The sequence below is a fragment of the Cetorhinus maximus genome, chromosome 24, assembly GCF_964194155.1.
Source record: "Cetorhinus maximus chromosome 24, sCetMax3.hap1.1, whole genome shotgun sequence".
NCBI classification, from domain to species: Eukaryota; Metazoa; Chordata; class Chondrichthyes; order Lamniformes; family Cetorhinidae; genus Cetorhinus; species Cetorhinus maximus.
Genome location: NC_135902.1, coordinates 11,777,078 through 11,791,505, shown reverse-complemented (window position 1 = coordinate 11,791,505; position 14,428 = coordinate 11,777,078). Strand labels below are relative to the sequence as shown.

The 14,428-nt window shown below is 46.2% G+C and overlaps 1 protein-coding gene across 1 annotated transcript in view; it reads left to right on the top strand.

The window, feature by feature from the left end:
• glp2r (glucagon-like peptide 2 receptor) overlaps window positions 1-14,428 on the top strand; it is an 80,614-nt gene that overhangs the window by 55,595 nt on the left and 10,591 nt on the right. Inside the window, exons 10-11 of the mRNA XM_078570600.1 lie at window positions 3,269-3,357; window positions 9,303-9,441. Coding sequence (XP_078426726.1) covers window positions 3,269-3,357; window positions 9,303-9,441 — 228 coding nt within the window. The remainder of the gene's footprint in view (window positions 1-3,268; window positions 3,358-9,302; window positions 9,442-14,428) is intronic.

Here is a 14,428-nt window from a genome sequence, read left to right as displayed (position 1 = left end):
GAAAGATAGAGAGGTGCAAGGAGAAAATTACCAAGCTTAGGGCCTCAGCGACTGAAAGCACAACCACTAATAGTGGACCAAAGGGTGTTAACAGCAGGGCTTTGGATTGGCTTAAGTTTATGGAGGGAGATAGATGGAGGATAGCCAGGAGAGCATTGAACCAGCCAAGTCTGGTGGTAACAAGGGCATGGATGAGTTTGTCAGCAGCAGATGGGCAATGGCATGGATGGAGATGGTGGATCAGACAGTCTTGGTGATGGAGAGGATATAGAGTAAGAAACTCAGTCAAGTAGAATGACAGTGTTACCAACAGTTTGGTTCAGCATCAGACAGTTGCCAGGGAGGGGGAGGGAAGAGAAGAGTGTTTGAGACAGGGACCAAATACAATAGCTTCAGGGCGGAAATCTCCCAGATTTGCACTAAGTGCGGTAGTGGGCCAGTTTTACCCGCCGGCCGCAATGGCGGCTTTTCACGCCGTATCGATCCAATCCCACTTCAACAATCATGCATTCCCGGGAAACAGGCTGTTTCGCTGGCGGGCAGCCTCCAGTGCAGCCGCCACAATGTCACCTCATTGCTTCCTCACGCCGGGCGCCATGTTTAAAGTGCAGCCACGTGCACACCTCTCAGTGCTTCCTGCCCAGGACTGCTGCACAAGAGACATGGCCCCTGTAGGCAAGAACACTACAGCTCCACAATTCAGTGACACATCCTTGAGGCACCTTCTGGACACCGCTGGAGCCTGCACGATGCCCTCTCTACACCTGCCTTGGCTGCAGGAGGCCCATCAGAGCCATCACTCCAGCTTGGGAGGCAGTGGCAGAGATGGTCAGTGCCAACACTGTATAGAAGAGGTTCACCATCCAGTGCAGATAAAGGATGGATGATCTCATCCATGCCGCCAGGGTAAGGCAACCATCTCATTGCTCTAAACTCACACACTCAACCCCATCACACATTCACTGGCATCTCACTCACTGCCAGTTCAAGAGACATCACCACTCATTCTCTCACACACACCCTCAGATCTCCATCTGACCTCACCTCCTCTGGAGATGCCTCCTCAGCCTCTTGAGGCCACTTGCACAGATCAACATGTGCCCCCACACACACCCTGGGATACCCCCCTTCCCCAGTAATACCCTAGCCTTGCAGCCTCTTCCCCTGCCTGAGGTCTCTTCTCCCCCTTCCCCAAGCAAACCCTAGCCCTGCAGCCGTTGAAAAGCCACCCCCATCTTACAGCTGGTCTGGTAGCTAAAGACCTGCCCGTGAGCCTCGCTATAAGTGATGTGGTGCTGCCTGCGAAGCCTGGCACTGATGACCATGAGTGCTGCCCGCAGCTAGGTAGACACAAAGTCTCGAGGGAAGTGCAGCTCCAAGTGCCAAGTGCACTTTGTTTATGTTCATTTGTGAGACACGTTGGTGTGCAATCACACCGGCATGCCCGGATGATCCAGCGTGGGGGGATGATTCTGGTGAGCTGAGTTTAAAATGATATGCAGATGTATTAAAATGACATTTCCAATGTGCAGCAACAGGAAACCCAGCCCGCCATTGACAGGTGCAGCGGACGATTGCAAACTGGTTTCACAATGTTGCGAAACCGATTTTTGACTTTCCTGCCATATTGTCCGCTCATGCTCGCCATGACAACCAGCGCAAACAGGCACGGAAAATTCCGCCCTCAGACTTCCAAATATTTAATTGAAAAGAACTTCTGCTCGTTAAATTTTGGATATAACAAACCAATGTGAAATTTGTTGGCTTGTTTACAAAACACTCCATGGCCTCGTACCTCTCTACCTCTGTAACCTCACCCAGCTGTGTAACCACCCGAGATCTCTGCAGCCCTATAATGTTGGCCTCTTGCGCATCCTGCATTTTCACTGCGGCACTATTGGCAGCTGTGCCTTTAGCTGGCTGGTCCCAAAGCTCTGGAATTCCCTCCCTCAAGTTCTCCGTCTCTATCTCTCTTCATTCCCCGAAAACATATCTTCAAACCTTCCTTTCTGATTAAACTTTTAGAAACTTGTGCCAATATCACCTTATGTAGTTCGGTGTCAATATTTCGTTTGATGAGCTCATGTGAAGTGTTTTTAGATGCCTTACTGGATTAAAGGTGCTATATCAATGCAGGTTGTTGTTGTTGAAACTGTAGGTACGATGAGTGACATGTGCTGCAGCCAATCCATTTTCCCAGCAGCTCCTCAACAGTCTGGAAACTGGCCAATCAATGCCACTGAATGGCAGGGTTTACAGAGATTATTTCTGTTGATAGAGGCTTATGCTTAGAATTTGCCCATTGGGTTTAAATATTTTTGTACTAATTGATGGTGAACTTTGTCCTTGTGATGAGGCAATGGGACAGACCCTTTGAAACTGACTGTCAGTCCTCTGGAGGGCCAGAGACCCCTGTTTGAAAACCCCTGCAATGAATCACACTCAGTGGCACAACTTATGACCAGGGGGAGCAGTGAGATGAACTAGGCTAGTGCCAGTGGGAGATATCTAAATAGTATATTCATCCACTGTCTAACTTTCTCTCACCTTAACAACATTGGTAGTAATTTTAAATTGAACTTTGCGTTTTCCTCATTAATCCAACCCTACTAATCTGCTGTTACTGTTCAGGGAAAGTGTTCTTGTCATGATATAGTTTAAGGAAAGCTCTTCAAAATCCACAGATAAATATTGGAAGCAACCTGATTTTGCGCCATGCTCTGTTTTCACACAGCTGGTAGTGGTCTGCATCAGAAGACTCTGTCACTTTATCATAGTTAATCTTCATATTTTTTCAAATTTGTGACAACTTGTAGGTGCCATCAGAGAAAAACTATTGGCAATTTAGCAACTGAATCTAACATTTTGCCAACAAAGCTCAAAATATTTGCAATAATTCCTTACATTAGTTGTGTCAACTTGGCTTGGGAGTAAACACCATCACCTCTGAGTCATAATACTGTGACCTGAAGCCCTCCTCCTAACTCTCCAATATAAGGCAGGGGTGCATTGTTGATCCATCCTTTATTATGGATAAGACATTACCCCAAAGTACTTGTTCCAATGCTTCAGATGAATATTAAAGATTCCTTGGTGCTACTTGAAGAGGAACAAGTTCTCCCGCTATCCTAACCAATATTCCACCCTTATCATTCACAGTTATTTATGGTAGCTGCTTCATTTACATAATAAATGAATATGTAATAATGGTAACTGTAGGTATCGGCAAATAATCCTATTTTGATGAGTGTTTTATTCTTTCCTGCAGATGAATTTCTACATCTTCATAAAAATTTTGAAAATGTTGCTTTCCAAACTTAAAGCCCAACAAATGCGATTCAGTGACTACAAGTACAGGTATGTGCCTTCATTTGGGGTTATATGTGGTTTACTATCTTTATAATAGATGGGTAGGTAATTAGCCACAGTCCATGAGGGACCATCTCTCTTTGTTAGGGAGAGACAAGTGGTTACATAGCTTGAGGGGATCACTCTGCATCAAGCATGGGGCAAGGCAAGGAAGCAGGTCCCAAGTCTACCACAACTGGAAAAGGGATTTAGCATTCACTGTGGCCATTATTCTGAACCACGCCAGCCATCTAGCCAACTGAGCTAACCATCTTTATAATGGAAACTATGATGTACCCGCATCACAGACACAATAAAAGAAACCTCAAAGATCCCCTCTCCTTGACTCTCTAAGGTGCTAACTTTCACTGGGTTATGGTTCCTCAGGCAATAGCTACCGTCCAATATGATGGCCTCATGCCCATCCTTCATGTATGAGTTAATAAAAGCAGAAAATGCTGGAAAAACTGAGCATGTCTGGCAGTGCCTGTGGAGCGAGGAACAGAGTTAATGTTCGAACCTGTATGATGAGTCATACCGACTGGAAACGTTAACTCGGTTTCTCTCTCCACAGATGCCGCCAGACCTGCTGAGTCTTTCCAGCATTTTCTGTTTTTATTTCAGATTTCCAGCATCTGCAGTATTTAGCTTTTATCTTCAGGTATGAGTGTCAGAATCCTGCTAAGTCAGGGGTGGGGAGGGGAACAATGCAGCCATTTACGCCTTCACAGGATGTCTCCTGGCGTATCTTCCAGAAGAGGTGACTGGATAACAATCAGGGCAGGAGTCCTCACTAATTTTCTTTTTCTCTCCCCTTTCTAACCCAGAATGCTGAGTGGCCTTGCTGGGATCAGCTGACCCAGTATAGACTAGGGTTCAAAGCCGGGACCCTCCTGCCCTATGCAGATACTGTACTAACCAAATTTCAAATTGATTTGAAATCAAATTTCAAAGGGTCCTTTCTCCTCCTTTTAAATGTTTTAAGGCTTCTTCTGATAATTGTTTAATTAGGTGGGTGAGGTTACAAGGGTATTCAAGCTGTTCTATCAACCCAGCCACTCCTTGTCTGGTAACAATTGAAGGATATGGTTATCCTAAGCTCAGCTGGTCACGGCAGTGAGGAACTGCACCCCAGCCTGTATCAGGTTAGAAGGTGGCAGTAAGGACTCTATAATTGTATGCTGCGTCCTTGGATTAAGGAGAGGAATTTTGGTCGGATTTTCTGCCTGGATTGCTGACCAAGATCAGGTAAAAATGCATATATTTGAAATTGATCTGCCTGATTACACCAACTATCTAGCTCACATGTATCCTTTAGACTGATATTGAAGGTCAACATGGATCTATGGAACTGAATCCAGCAACATATTGATACTTTCCAAAGAGATCTTCTTTTATCCATCCTTTTCCGAGGGTTGGCCGCAGTTTGAACAATCTTCCTCCACTGATGTCTATTCTCCGCTGTCCTCACAGCCTGTCCCATAGAGAGACCAGTCCATGTTCTGATATTATCCATCCAGGTCACCTTGTGTCTTCCTTCTGCATGTTTTCCAGGTGGTTTGCTTTGCGTTACCTCTTTTTCTAAACACTCCCCTCCTGTTAACATCACGTGTCCAAAATCTATTAGCTTCCTTCATATCACTGCCTCAAACAAATTCCTCATAACACCGTTATAACGCCTTCTCAAGCAGCCACTCATTTGTCCACTTGGTCGTCCACATAATATCCAGAGGTGAGGAGGTGGGGGGAGGGGGGGAGGGAGCAAGTTAATAGCAAAGGAAAACAAGGAGCAATCTCAGAGAGAAACAATGTGTGCAATGTCTACACTACAGTACGGATGTGGTCATTTAGATCTGCTACATTTCACTCTGTCCTGCCAAAGAGAAGCAGACAGAGTGAGCATGCAGCTTTGTGAGAATTGCAGGCTTCCACAAGACGCAGGGTACAATTAACTGCGTACTTTGACATGTCACCTTTGCTCCATACCACAGTCAAAAGGGATTAAGTTTTCTCAGAGGCTGGCTGCTGAGAATCACGCAGGCCGATTCACAGTATCCTGGCAGCAGTAATGATGCCTTCATTCTGTGGCAACCCACTGTGCCATCAGCATTTGAGCCAGCACAAGAAACCAAAGGGTGGCTGGTGGGCATCAAGGATTTTCCACCGTTCACACTGCTGATAACTCTGGTGTGCAACCCAACCCATGCACACGTGGCCAACATGCATACGATGAAAGCCATGCTTGTCACACAAAATGTGGCAGAGTAGACCATTGGTGTGCTGAATCAATGCTTCCTTTGTCTGGGCCATTCTGCAAGAGCCCTGCAGTACTCAGCCAGGCGGGCATCAAGATTCACTGTGGTTTGCTGCACAACCTCGCCATCTTGAGGGGACAGCTCTTGCCACCAGCAATAAGACAAGGAGCTCAGGAGGAGGAGTAGGTGCATAAGGAGGAGGAGTAGAAGGAGAATGAAGAGGAAGGGAAGAGGCAACATTAACAGCTCCTTTCTTCCTGGGCTGTCTGAGAAGAACCCATCGGAGTGTGATACCAGGTTTCAAAATCCTAATTCCCCACTCACCAACAATCCTACACCTTGTCTTTCCTCTGTCACTGACCATCACAATACCCACTTGGCCCCAATACAGAAATAAAAGCTACCACAAAATAAATATTCCAGTGTAAATTTGTATATCAAATCGCACCATCTCAGCATGGGCAGCAGCAGTCTGGGCTAGCTGACAGGCAACAGCAGGGACACTGGCAGAGTAGCAGGACAAGTGCTGTCTACCTGAGCCTGAGAGAGGACACCAGGCCTGTACTCCATGAAGCCACTGCCTCTCTCCTGGGGCAGTGCCTCAGCAATCCTGGTTGGAGGATGGATTGCTGGACTGCTGTGACTCCCTGCAAGTGCCTTGGCACACTCTATCCCACAGTAATGATGGCAGCAGTCTGAGCTTGACTAGCAGCAAGCTGACCATGCATGTCTGCGGTCTGAGCTTCCACTGCAACACTGAGACTTCTGGTGAGAGTTGCTGGTGCCACTATGGAAGTTCAGTCATCGGCCAACGGATGCTGCATCATGGCTGGGTCCGCAAGTGTGCAGATGGAGGTGGCCACCAATTCCATCCTGGAACAGATAGTCCACAAGCTGTGCACAAAGCCCTGCGCCATGTTGGTGCCAGAGCCCCCCACCATGCTCAAAGTTGAATGCAGGCTTTCTGGCAGGCTTCCTAATGCACAAAGCATTCTGCTTTGTACCTCCATCATCCTTCTGTACACAAGCCCCATCAAAGTGCTTATCTCAGTCCTCTGCAGAAGAACTCATGTGTGGCCTTGCCCTCCAGCCATTGCAATACTACCGCCTGCCCTGACTCCAGATCATTCATGCCTCGTGTCTCACCGAGCTGAATTTAACTACCCCCTACCCCCCCCCACCACCAACCCCCTCCCCCTGGGAGCAGGTTGGGAGATGGGGGTAGGTGGCCGGGTTGCAGCGGGTGTGTAATTGGGTGGGAGGGCATGGCCAATTCCCACTGCCACTGGTATTCCACTGGCCTTACACTGGTGGTCTCCCTGAAGGGTTGAGGCGCCTTCCTGATCGGGCATCCTGTGGCCCATGGAGGACCACCCCTGCTGAAAGAATACCCCCGCCGCCCTGCACACACCGACATCCCCTCCCCTATGCCAGAGCCTGCCTGAGTGGCGGCCCGTCCTACTCACCTGTCTCCTGGAACTTCCTCCATGGTGGCTGCTCTGTGGCCTGTTGCAGTACCAGCAGTGGTCACCGATCCAAGTGGCCCTGTTGGGACTAAAGAGATGCCAGTGCTCTGGTTGGCTGACAGCTGTTGGAGGCGGGTTCCTGTGCCTTTAAAGGCATGGAAATCCTGATGGTAGGTCTGGTTAACATTTAATTCCATCACGGCTTCTAGAAATGGCCACAGCTTTCTATCCTCTAAGTTACACCCAGCGTCGGTGTCAGAGCTGATCAAGTGATGCTTCATCATCACCACCTTCTTGATATTCCTGTGCCTCGTGCACTTCCCGGCCAGATTACATTTCATGGGCATGTGAAAGGAGAAAAGCACAAGAGTAGGGTTGTGGCCAGAGGGATGAATGGCAGATGAGTTGCGAGAGGAATATTAGGTATGAAAATATCATCATATTCAATGGCTTTAGCACCTTCACTGGCCACAGACTCAGCAATGAGCATCCCAGGCACTCTCTCCTCCATGAGAGTCAGGATATCCGGGAGATGATCCCTCTGCTGTTTCCAATCGGACACCACCTTGTCCTGCAAGAAAGAGGGAAGTATTTCAGTGAGTGTCGGGCAATCTGTTCAGGTGGTGAGGCTGTCCCTGGCGTGTGCAAGCTGTGAGAATTGGGTGTGAGGCTTGTAGCAGAGCTATGTGTGTAAGGTTGAGGTGTAGCATGTGAATGTCATGTCTGAGTCCTGATTGATAGAGATTGTTTCCAGGTAAGTGATGTGGCAGTGGTGCGAGAAGCAGTTTTGATGCTAATTGCACAAGTTGGCAGGATATAGCATTTGAAATTGCATTCACTGACCTTGACCACTCGTGTGAGGTCATTGAACTTCTTGCAGCACTGCATCCAAGTCCTTTGTAGCTTTAGTCCTGGCATTGACCTCCACAGCTATCTGCTCCCACGGCTTCTTGAGCATGTGTCTGGCAGACCTCCTAACCTCCTGCAGATACAGAACCCCTCTCCTCCTTTACATCTCCTTCACTAAGGCATCCAGCGCAAATGTCAAAAAACTTTGGAGCGCAGTCTCACCCAACTTTTTTGCCATTATTTCCCAGGTCAGATTCAACTCCCACCCTAGCCACTCACGACGTTGGCCCTCTGCTCCGGCATCCAGCCAATCAACAGCGTGGTTAGTATTGGCGAGGCTGCTGAAATCATTTAAAACAGCAGGTCGCATGAAGTTCATATGCTACCTATGTTGTTGTTGACAGGCACAGGTTAATCATTCACAATTCCGGAGCCCAGTTTTAGGGGCCCTTGAATTTAACCTCCACACAGTCTCTCTGCTTCACATACCAATTGTCCTGTGCTGTGTGGGTTGATATGGTTTATTCCTTCTTAGTGATGTTCTCGCCTTACGGGAATAGAGTGGAGAGAGAGCATTTGGGGATATTTTGATGAAGTCAGTGCCAGATGCCAAATACCAATGACAGGATTACATTATAACTGAAAGCTCCAAGAAGCAGCGCTTGTGTTTTTCCTCCATTTTAACCTTGGACGGCCTTAATGTCAGCTTCACTCAGTTGCTAACGGTCAAACGATGCTGAATTCAAGCGCCACTCCAGACCTTGGGAAGGGCAAGTTCAGCCCTCAGTTCCCGTCACATATCAGCGGCACAAGTGGGAAAAGGCATGTTCAGCCATCGCCGTAGTGGCCCTCATAGCCTATCTCACTGTTCAAGTTTATGCATGAAGTATGGCCGCTCGTGTGAGATGCCAAACAGCTGCAGCATTGTGGAACCATGCCCCAGGAATGAGTCAATCACTTGAGAAGCAAAAGGGAGGAAAATAAATATTCTCAAGGCTTTGGTGTTTATTATCCATGTATAAACTACAAGAGGAATCTGTAATTTATCATTAAAACATGTATAAAAGTTTTTTTGCAGGATATGCTTACAGCAAAATGATTGGTAACAACTAGAACCATAAATTTTAAAGGAAATGATCTTGGCTGAGTTTCAGGATATCTCCGTATTTTGCTGCTTGATTGGCATTGCTATCTTGGAATAGTATATTACTAGCTCTGGAAATAAGAGTTGAACAGTTACTCAAGTGATGCACTTCCCCAACATGGATATGGCCGTTGTCAAAGGGAGTATTTCAAAATGTGCAATTCTTCCAGAATTGAGGCTTCCAAACTAAAATAAAGAACCCGCCCAACCAAAATCATTTTTTCCCCCCCAATATTTTAGATTGGCCAGATCGACTTTGGTGCTGATACCATTGCTTGGGATCCACGAGTTTGTATTCATCTTCCTGACAGACGAGCAAATTCAGGGTTTCCTGCGACACATCCGACTCTTTCTTCAGCTAGCGATCAGCTCCTTTCAGGTACAGGCAAGAATTCTTCAACCATATCAACCATAGCCTTGGCGGTTTTATGTGCGTTATGGGAATTCATTCCTTACCCACAATTTTAAGAGTGGCAGTGGGCTGTTTTATTTTATCTTTCTGTCAAGGGATCATGGGCTCATATTTCAACCGCGGTTCCTAGATTAATATATGTTCAAGGGTGAAAATGATTGATTTGCTTTATTCATTCTTGGGATGTGGAAGTGGCTAGCAAGACCCATATTGCCTAATCCTCGTTGATCTTGAGATTGTGAGACTGGGGCCTTCCTCTTGAACTGATGCAGTTTTTGTGGTGAAGAGGCTCCCATAATATCTCTCAGTTGGGAGTTCTAGGATTTTGACTCAGTGACAATGAAGGGACGGTGATATGCGCGGGGGGGGGGTGGGATTTTCCGCACCCACCCTCCAGTGCGATCCCGCCGCAAGTCAATGGACTTCCGGCTGGGGCACCGCCTCGCCCGCGGTGGGTCCCACCAGCGACAGGGCCAGAAGATCCCAGCTGTGGTGTTGGCCTGCTTTGACCACGTCCATCTCACTTATGGCATCACAATTCGACAACAGTTTTTTTTTTTACACAAGACACGGTATGTCCAAGTCAGGATGGTGCCTGACTTGGAGGAGATCTTTGGCACGATGGTCTTTCCGAGCACCTGTAGCTTTGTCCTTCTAGGCTACAGAGGTCACGGGTTTGGGAGGTGCAGCGCAGGAAGCAAGTTGCTGCCATGCATTGTACTGATAGTACAAACTGCAAACACAGTACAATGGGAGTTGTTGATGTTTAGCCTTTTCTCAAATGAGGGACTAAACTGTCGAGATGCAGTAGCTGTGCAGCTGTGGTACAACCTAGAAGTCATAATTTCAAAAGCAACCATAGCAAGTTATGAAATTGAACACACAAAACAAAATGGTAATCTATAACTTTGCACCAGGAAAAAAATAAGCACAAAGTGTGTTAGAAATTTTGTTAAACTCCAACTGGTTCATCCTATCCATTACCGCCTGCTATCCTTATCTGGTTTGGCCTGCGTATGTCTCCAGTTTCACACTGTGTGATTGCCCATTAATGCTCTCTAAAGTAGCCTGGCTGGTTAAGTAGTCGTAAAAGCAATCACCACTCTTTCTGTGTGGCTAGGGATGTGGCCTTGCTAGCAACGCCCACATCCCAAGAACAAATATTAAGTATTGCTAAAAAAAGAGACATGCTGTCAAAGCGTTTCATTTGCACTCATCAGGACAGATTCAAGAGTGCAAATTTTCAAAGGGAGTAGCATTTTATACTACATGAGAAAAGGGTACTGATTGGTTGGCTAGTTGACTCTAATTGGTTGAGGTGTTGCCATGGGGAATGCACCAGAAAACTATTATCCCCAAGGCTTTGACATGCCTGGACATGTTCCTTTTGCCTGCAGAAGGCAGGTCCCTGCGTATGAATATATGTAGCTTCCAACAAGCATAAGTGAGCTACATTGTGAGTCTGCCTGATAATCTTAAATTGGCTATTAGTGCAATTCCTAGCACACTAGTGATTGTTCAATAAGTGCAATTTCAGAATCACATCTAATATTAGGCATTATGTTCTGAGTTTTGCAAGCAGTGTACAGTGTACAGTCAGTACTCTGCCTATTGTGAACGGCTGAAGGGTTGTGCTATTTGATACAAATCTGCCAGTTGTTGGGATGTATGGTCTACGTACCAGCACTGAAATTCATATTCCCAACAAATATTAAAAAAAACCTCTCCAGTCACCTGTGAGCATCGGCAGGGAAAGATTATTAAGAGGAACTGCATGCCCTATGCAACCCAACTAAACTGGTGGAATATTCACCCGTTGATGTTGTGCACTTGTGGGATCCATTTACTGAAGAAATGCAGTAACACTGGTATGTTTATTTGACAGACCATATTCCCTCTGTGGTACAGTACCAACAGATGTCAAACCACTAGGCTTGCAATCTTGATGGCAAAGTAGGCAATGTTAGACAAGGAGTAAATCACTAAAAATTAGATCAGCACCATCAAGTGAGTGAAGTCATAGATTCTTTTAATTCTGACACAAACCTCTCACTGGTGCTTGATTTTAATCCTATGTATAAAGGTAAATTGAATCATCGCGAAGGAACTGTTTGGTATCATCTCAGTCACAGGCTGTGGGTGGACTGAAGAAATCCAGGGGGATGGAAAAAAACCAAAAATAATCATAGGCCGGAATTGTTAGCTCAGCGGGTGGGATGAGGTTTCCAACAAGAATTAAAAGTAAAATAAAAATGTTTAAATCTCATTTATAACATGTCCCTGCTCATGTGACAGAGTCAAATGAAGGGACATGTTAACCTTTATGTTTTAAATCTTTATTTGTAATGTTATAAAGCTTCAGCTCCCTGAGGCAGCTCTGTACTTTCAGGGGGCTTTCAGCGCGCGCACTCCCGTGTGCCTGCACAAACTTCCGCGCTCGCCCTCCCCCCCACCCCCCACCCCGGCAACACTGAGCGCTACAGCGCGCGATTCATGCTGGCTGGGCCGTTAATTGGCCAACCAGCGTGAAATCGCGGCCGGGGGCCCGATCGCAGGCAGCGGTCGATATCGCATCCACTACCGGGCCTACCCGGTGAGGTAAAAATCCTGCCCATACCGTTAAAAGCAGTCAATAAAATCAACTGTCACTACACTGGAAGAAGTGAATAAAAGGATAGCATCCTTTTACATTTCATAATTGAATTTGGTAAAATTTTGGTAACAATGCTACTATGTGCAAAGTCATCGAGAAAATGAACACTTCATCTGGAAACTATTGCCTCTGTGGGCAGTGATGGTCCACCCCATCATTTAAATACTTTGACCGTGTCCATCTCACTTAGGACATCACAATTCAACAACAGTTTTCAAACGAAAGGCACTAGTTAAAGATTGTTATTTGTTCTGACCTGCAGCAACCATGTTACAAACATCTGGCCCTCTGCAAACATCCTTCATCAAAATCTTGAGTGGATTTGGAACAATTTTAGATGAAGTAAAGAGATGCGGGGCTTGTTATGAATCAGGTCTGGCAGCATCTGCGGAGAGAGAAACAGAGTTAACATGTCAAGTCTAATAAGACTTTTTTCAGGTTCCAAAGAAGAGTATTGGACTTGAAATGTTAACTCAGTTTCTCTCTCCATAGATACTGCCAGACCTGCTGAGTTTTTCTTGCACTTTCTGCTTTTATCTCAGATCTCCAGCATTGCAGTATTTTGCTTTTAGTTATCAGTCAGCATTGTCCTCCAAAAGGGTAAATCAAAGGACCTAACACAGTGTTTAGCCATGGCTGACTCTAAAAGAGAGGACTTGTATTTATAGAGATAACATCCTCAGGACTTCCTAAAGCAATTCACAGCTAACAAGGTACCTTTTAAAGTAACGTCATTGTTGTAACCACAGCAGCCAACTTACAAACAGCACAAAGTCTCATAAACAGCAATGAGATAAATGATTGGATAATGTCTATTAGTGGTATTGGTTGACTGGGTGAACTCCACTGCTCTTCTTTGAATGGTGCACTGGGATCTTTTACATCTATTTGAGCTCACAAATTGGGCCTCAGTTTAAAGATAGCACTTCCAAATAGTGCAGCACTGCTGCACTGAAATGTCAGCTGGATTATTTAGTTAAACCTTCTGACCCAGAGGCAAGAGTGTTACTAATTGAACCAAGGCTGACACATCAACTTTGACATTAAGTTGACGCTGTAGTCAGAGCTTCTGCCAACTTATGGAGAGCCTTACAACTTGACTGAAGTGTTCATTATACCTTTTATTGCTATTTAGGCATTATCCATCAGTTCCACAGCATACAGAAAGTGGCAATACTTGTACTCCCTTAATAAGCAGCTGATAGTTGATGACTGAATTAGAATTATGAACATTTGGAGCAGATTTGATGCTTACATCTTGTGCCGTTGCACCATCATAGAGTTTTTCTCGGTGGGTTAGAAACAATTGACAGTTGTTAAGTGATGTGGGTGATATTTTGAACCTTTGGCTGATAACTTTAGTGCAAACTGAACAGAAGACTGTGTCAGTGAGAAAGTGATAATAGATGACACCATGGGCAGAACTTTTCGCTGGGCTGGTAGGCGCGCGCCCGACCCACTCGAGGGTGAAATGACGGGCATTGACATCGGCCGAGCGTGCCAACGTCAATGCGCAGCCGCGCGATAGATTGGTCGGCGGGCACACTGCCGGCTCCGGCGCACACCCACCGACAATCAAAAGGCCTCTTAGGGCCATTAAGTGATCAATTAACATAAAGTTAATTGACCAATTAAGATAAAGTTTTCGCTGCCCGTTCGACCTTATGGTTGTCGGGCAGGCGAAAAGGCCAAGTGGCCTTTGCATTTTTTTTGAAAACCTCATCCAACGGGCGGGATGAGGTCTCCAAAAGCAAATAAAAATGAAATAAAAGCTTTAATTTTTCATGGATGACACGTCCCTGCTCCATGTGACAGAGTCACAAGAGGGGACATGTTTTATTACATTTTAATTTTTAAAATTTTTTCCAATATATTTCTTCATCTCCCTGAGGCAGCTCCACGCCCTCAGGGAGATTCTGCAGTGATCAGCCGCACGCACACTCCCCCCCACCACCCCCACCCCCACCCCCACCCCCCACCCCCCTCACAGGCAGTGCTCAGCGCTCAGCGCTGCTGCTCCCGTTTCACGTTGGGCATGGAATTGCGGAGCGATGCCAATCGCAGGCGGCAGTCAGCTTCCCGCCTGCTCCCGCCCGCCAAGGGCAAAACTCTGCCCCATGTTTTATTTATGTAGATGGTGGGAAATTGAACATTGTAGTTACGGTAATATCAATGTAAGAAAAGCCAGGGGCTTTTGGGACACTTGCTTAAACCTGCTTGATTTTTTTTTAAAAGTGGTAAAATGGGATTGCAGTTACAATACACACCTGTTACAACAGACGGATGCCTGCTGGGCCATTT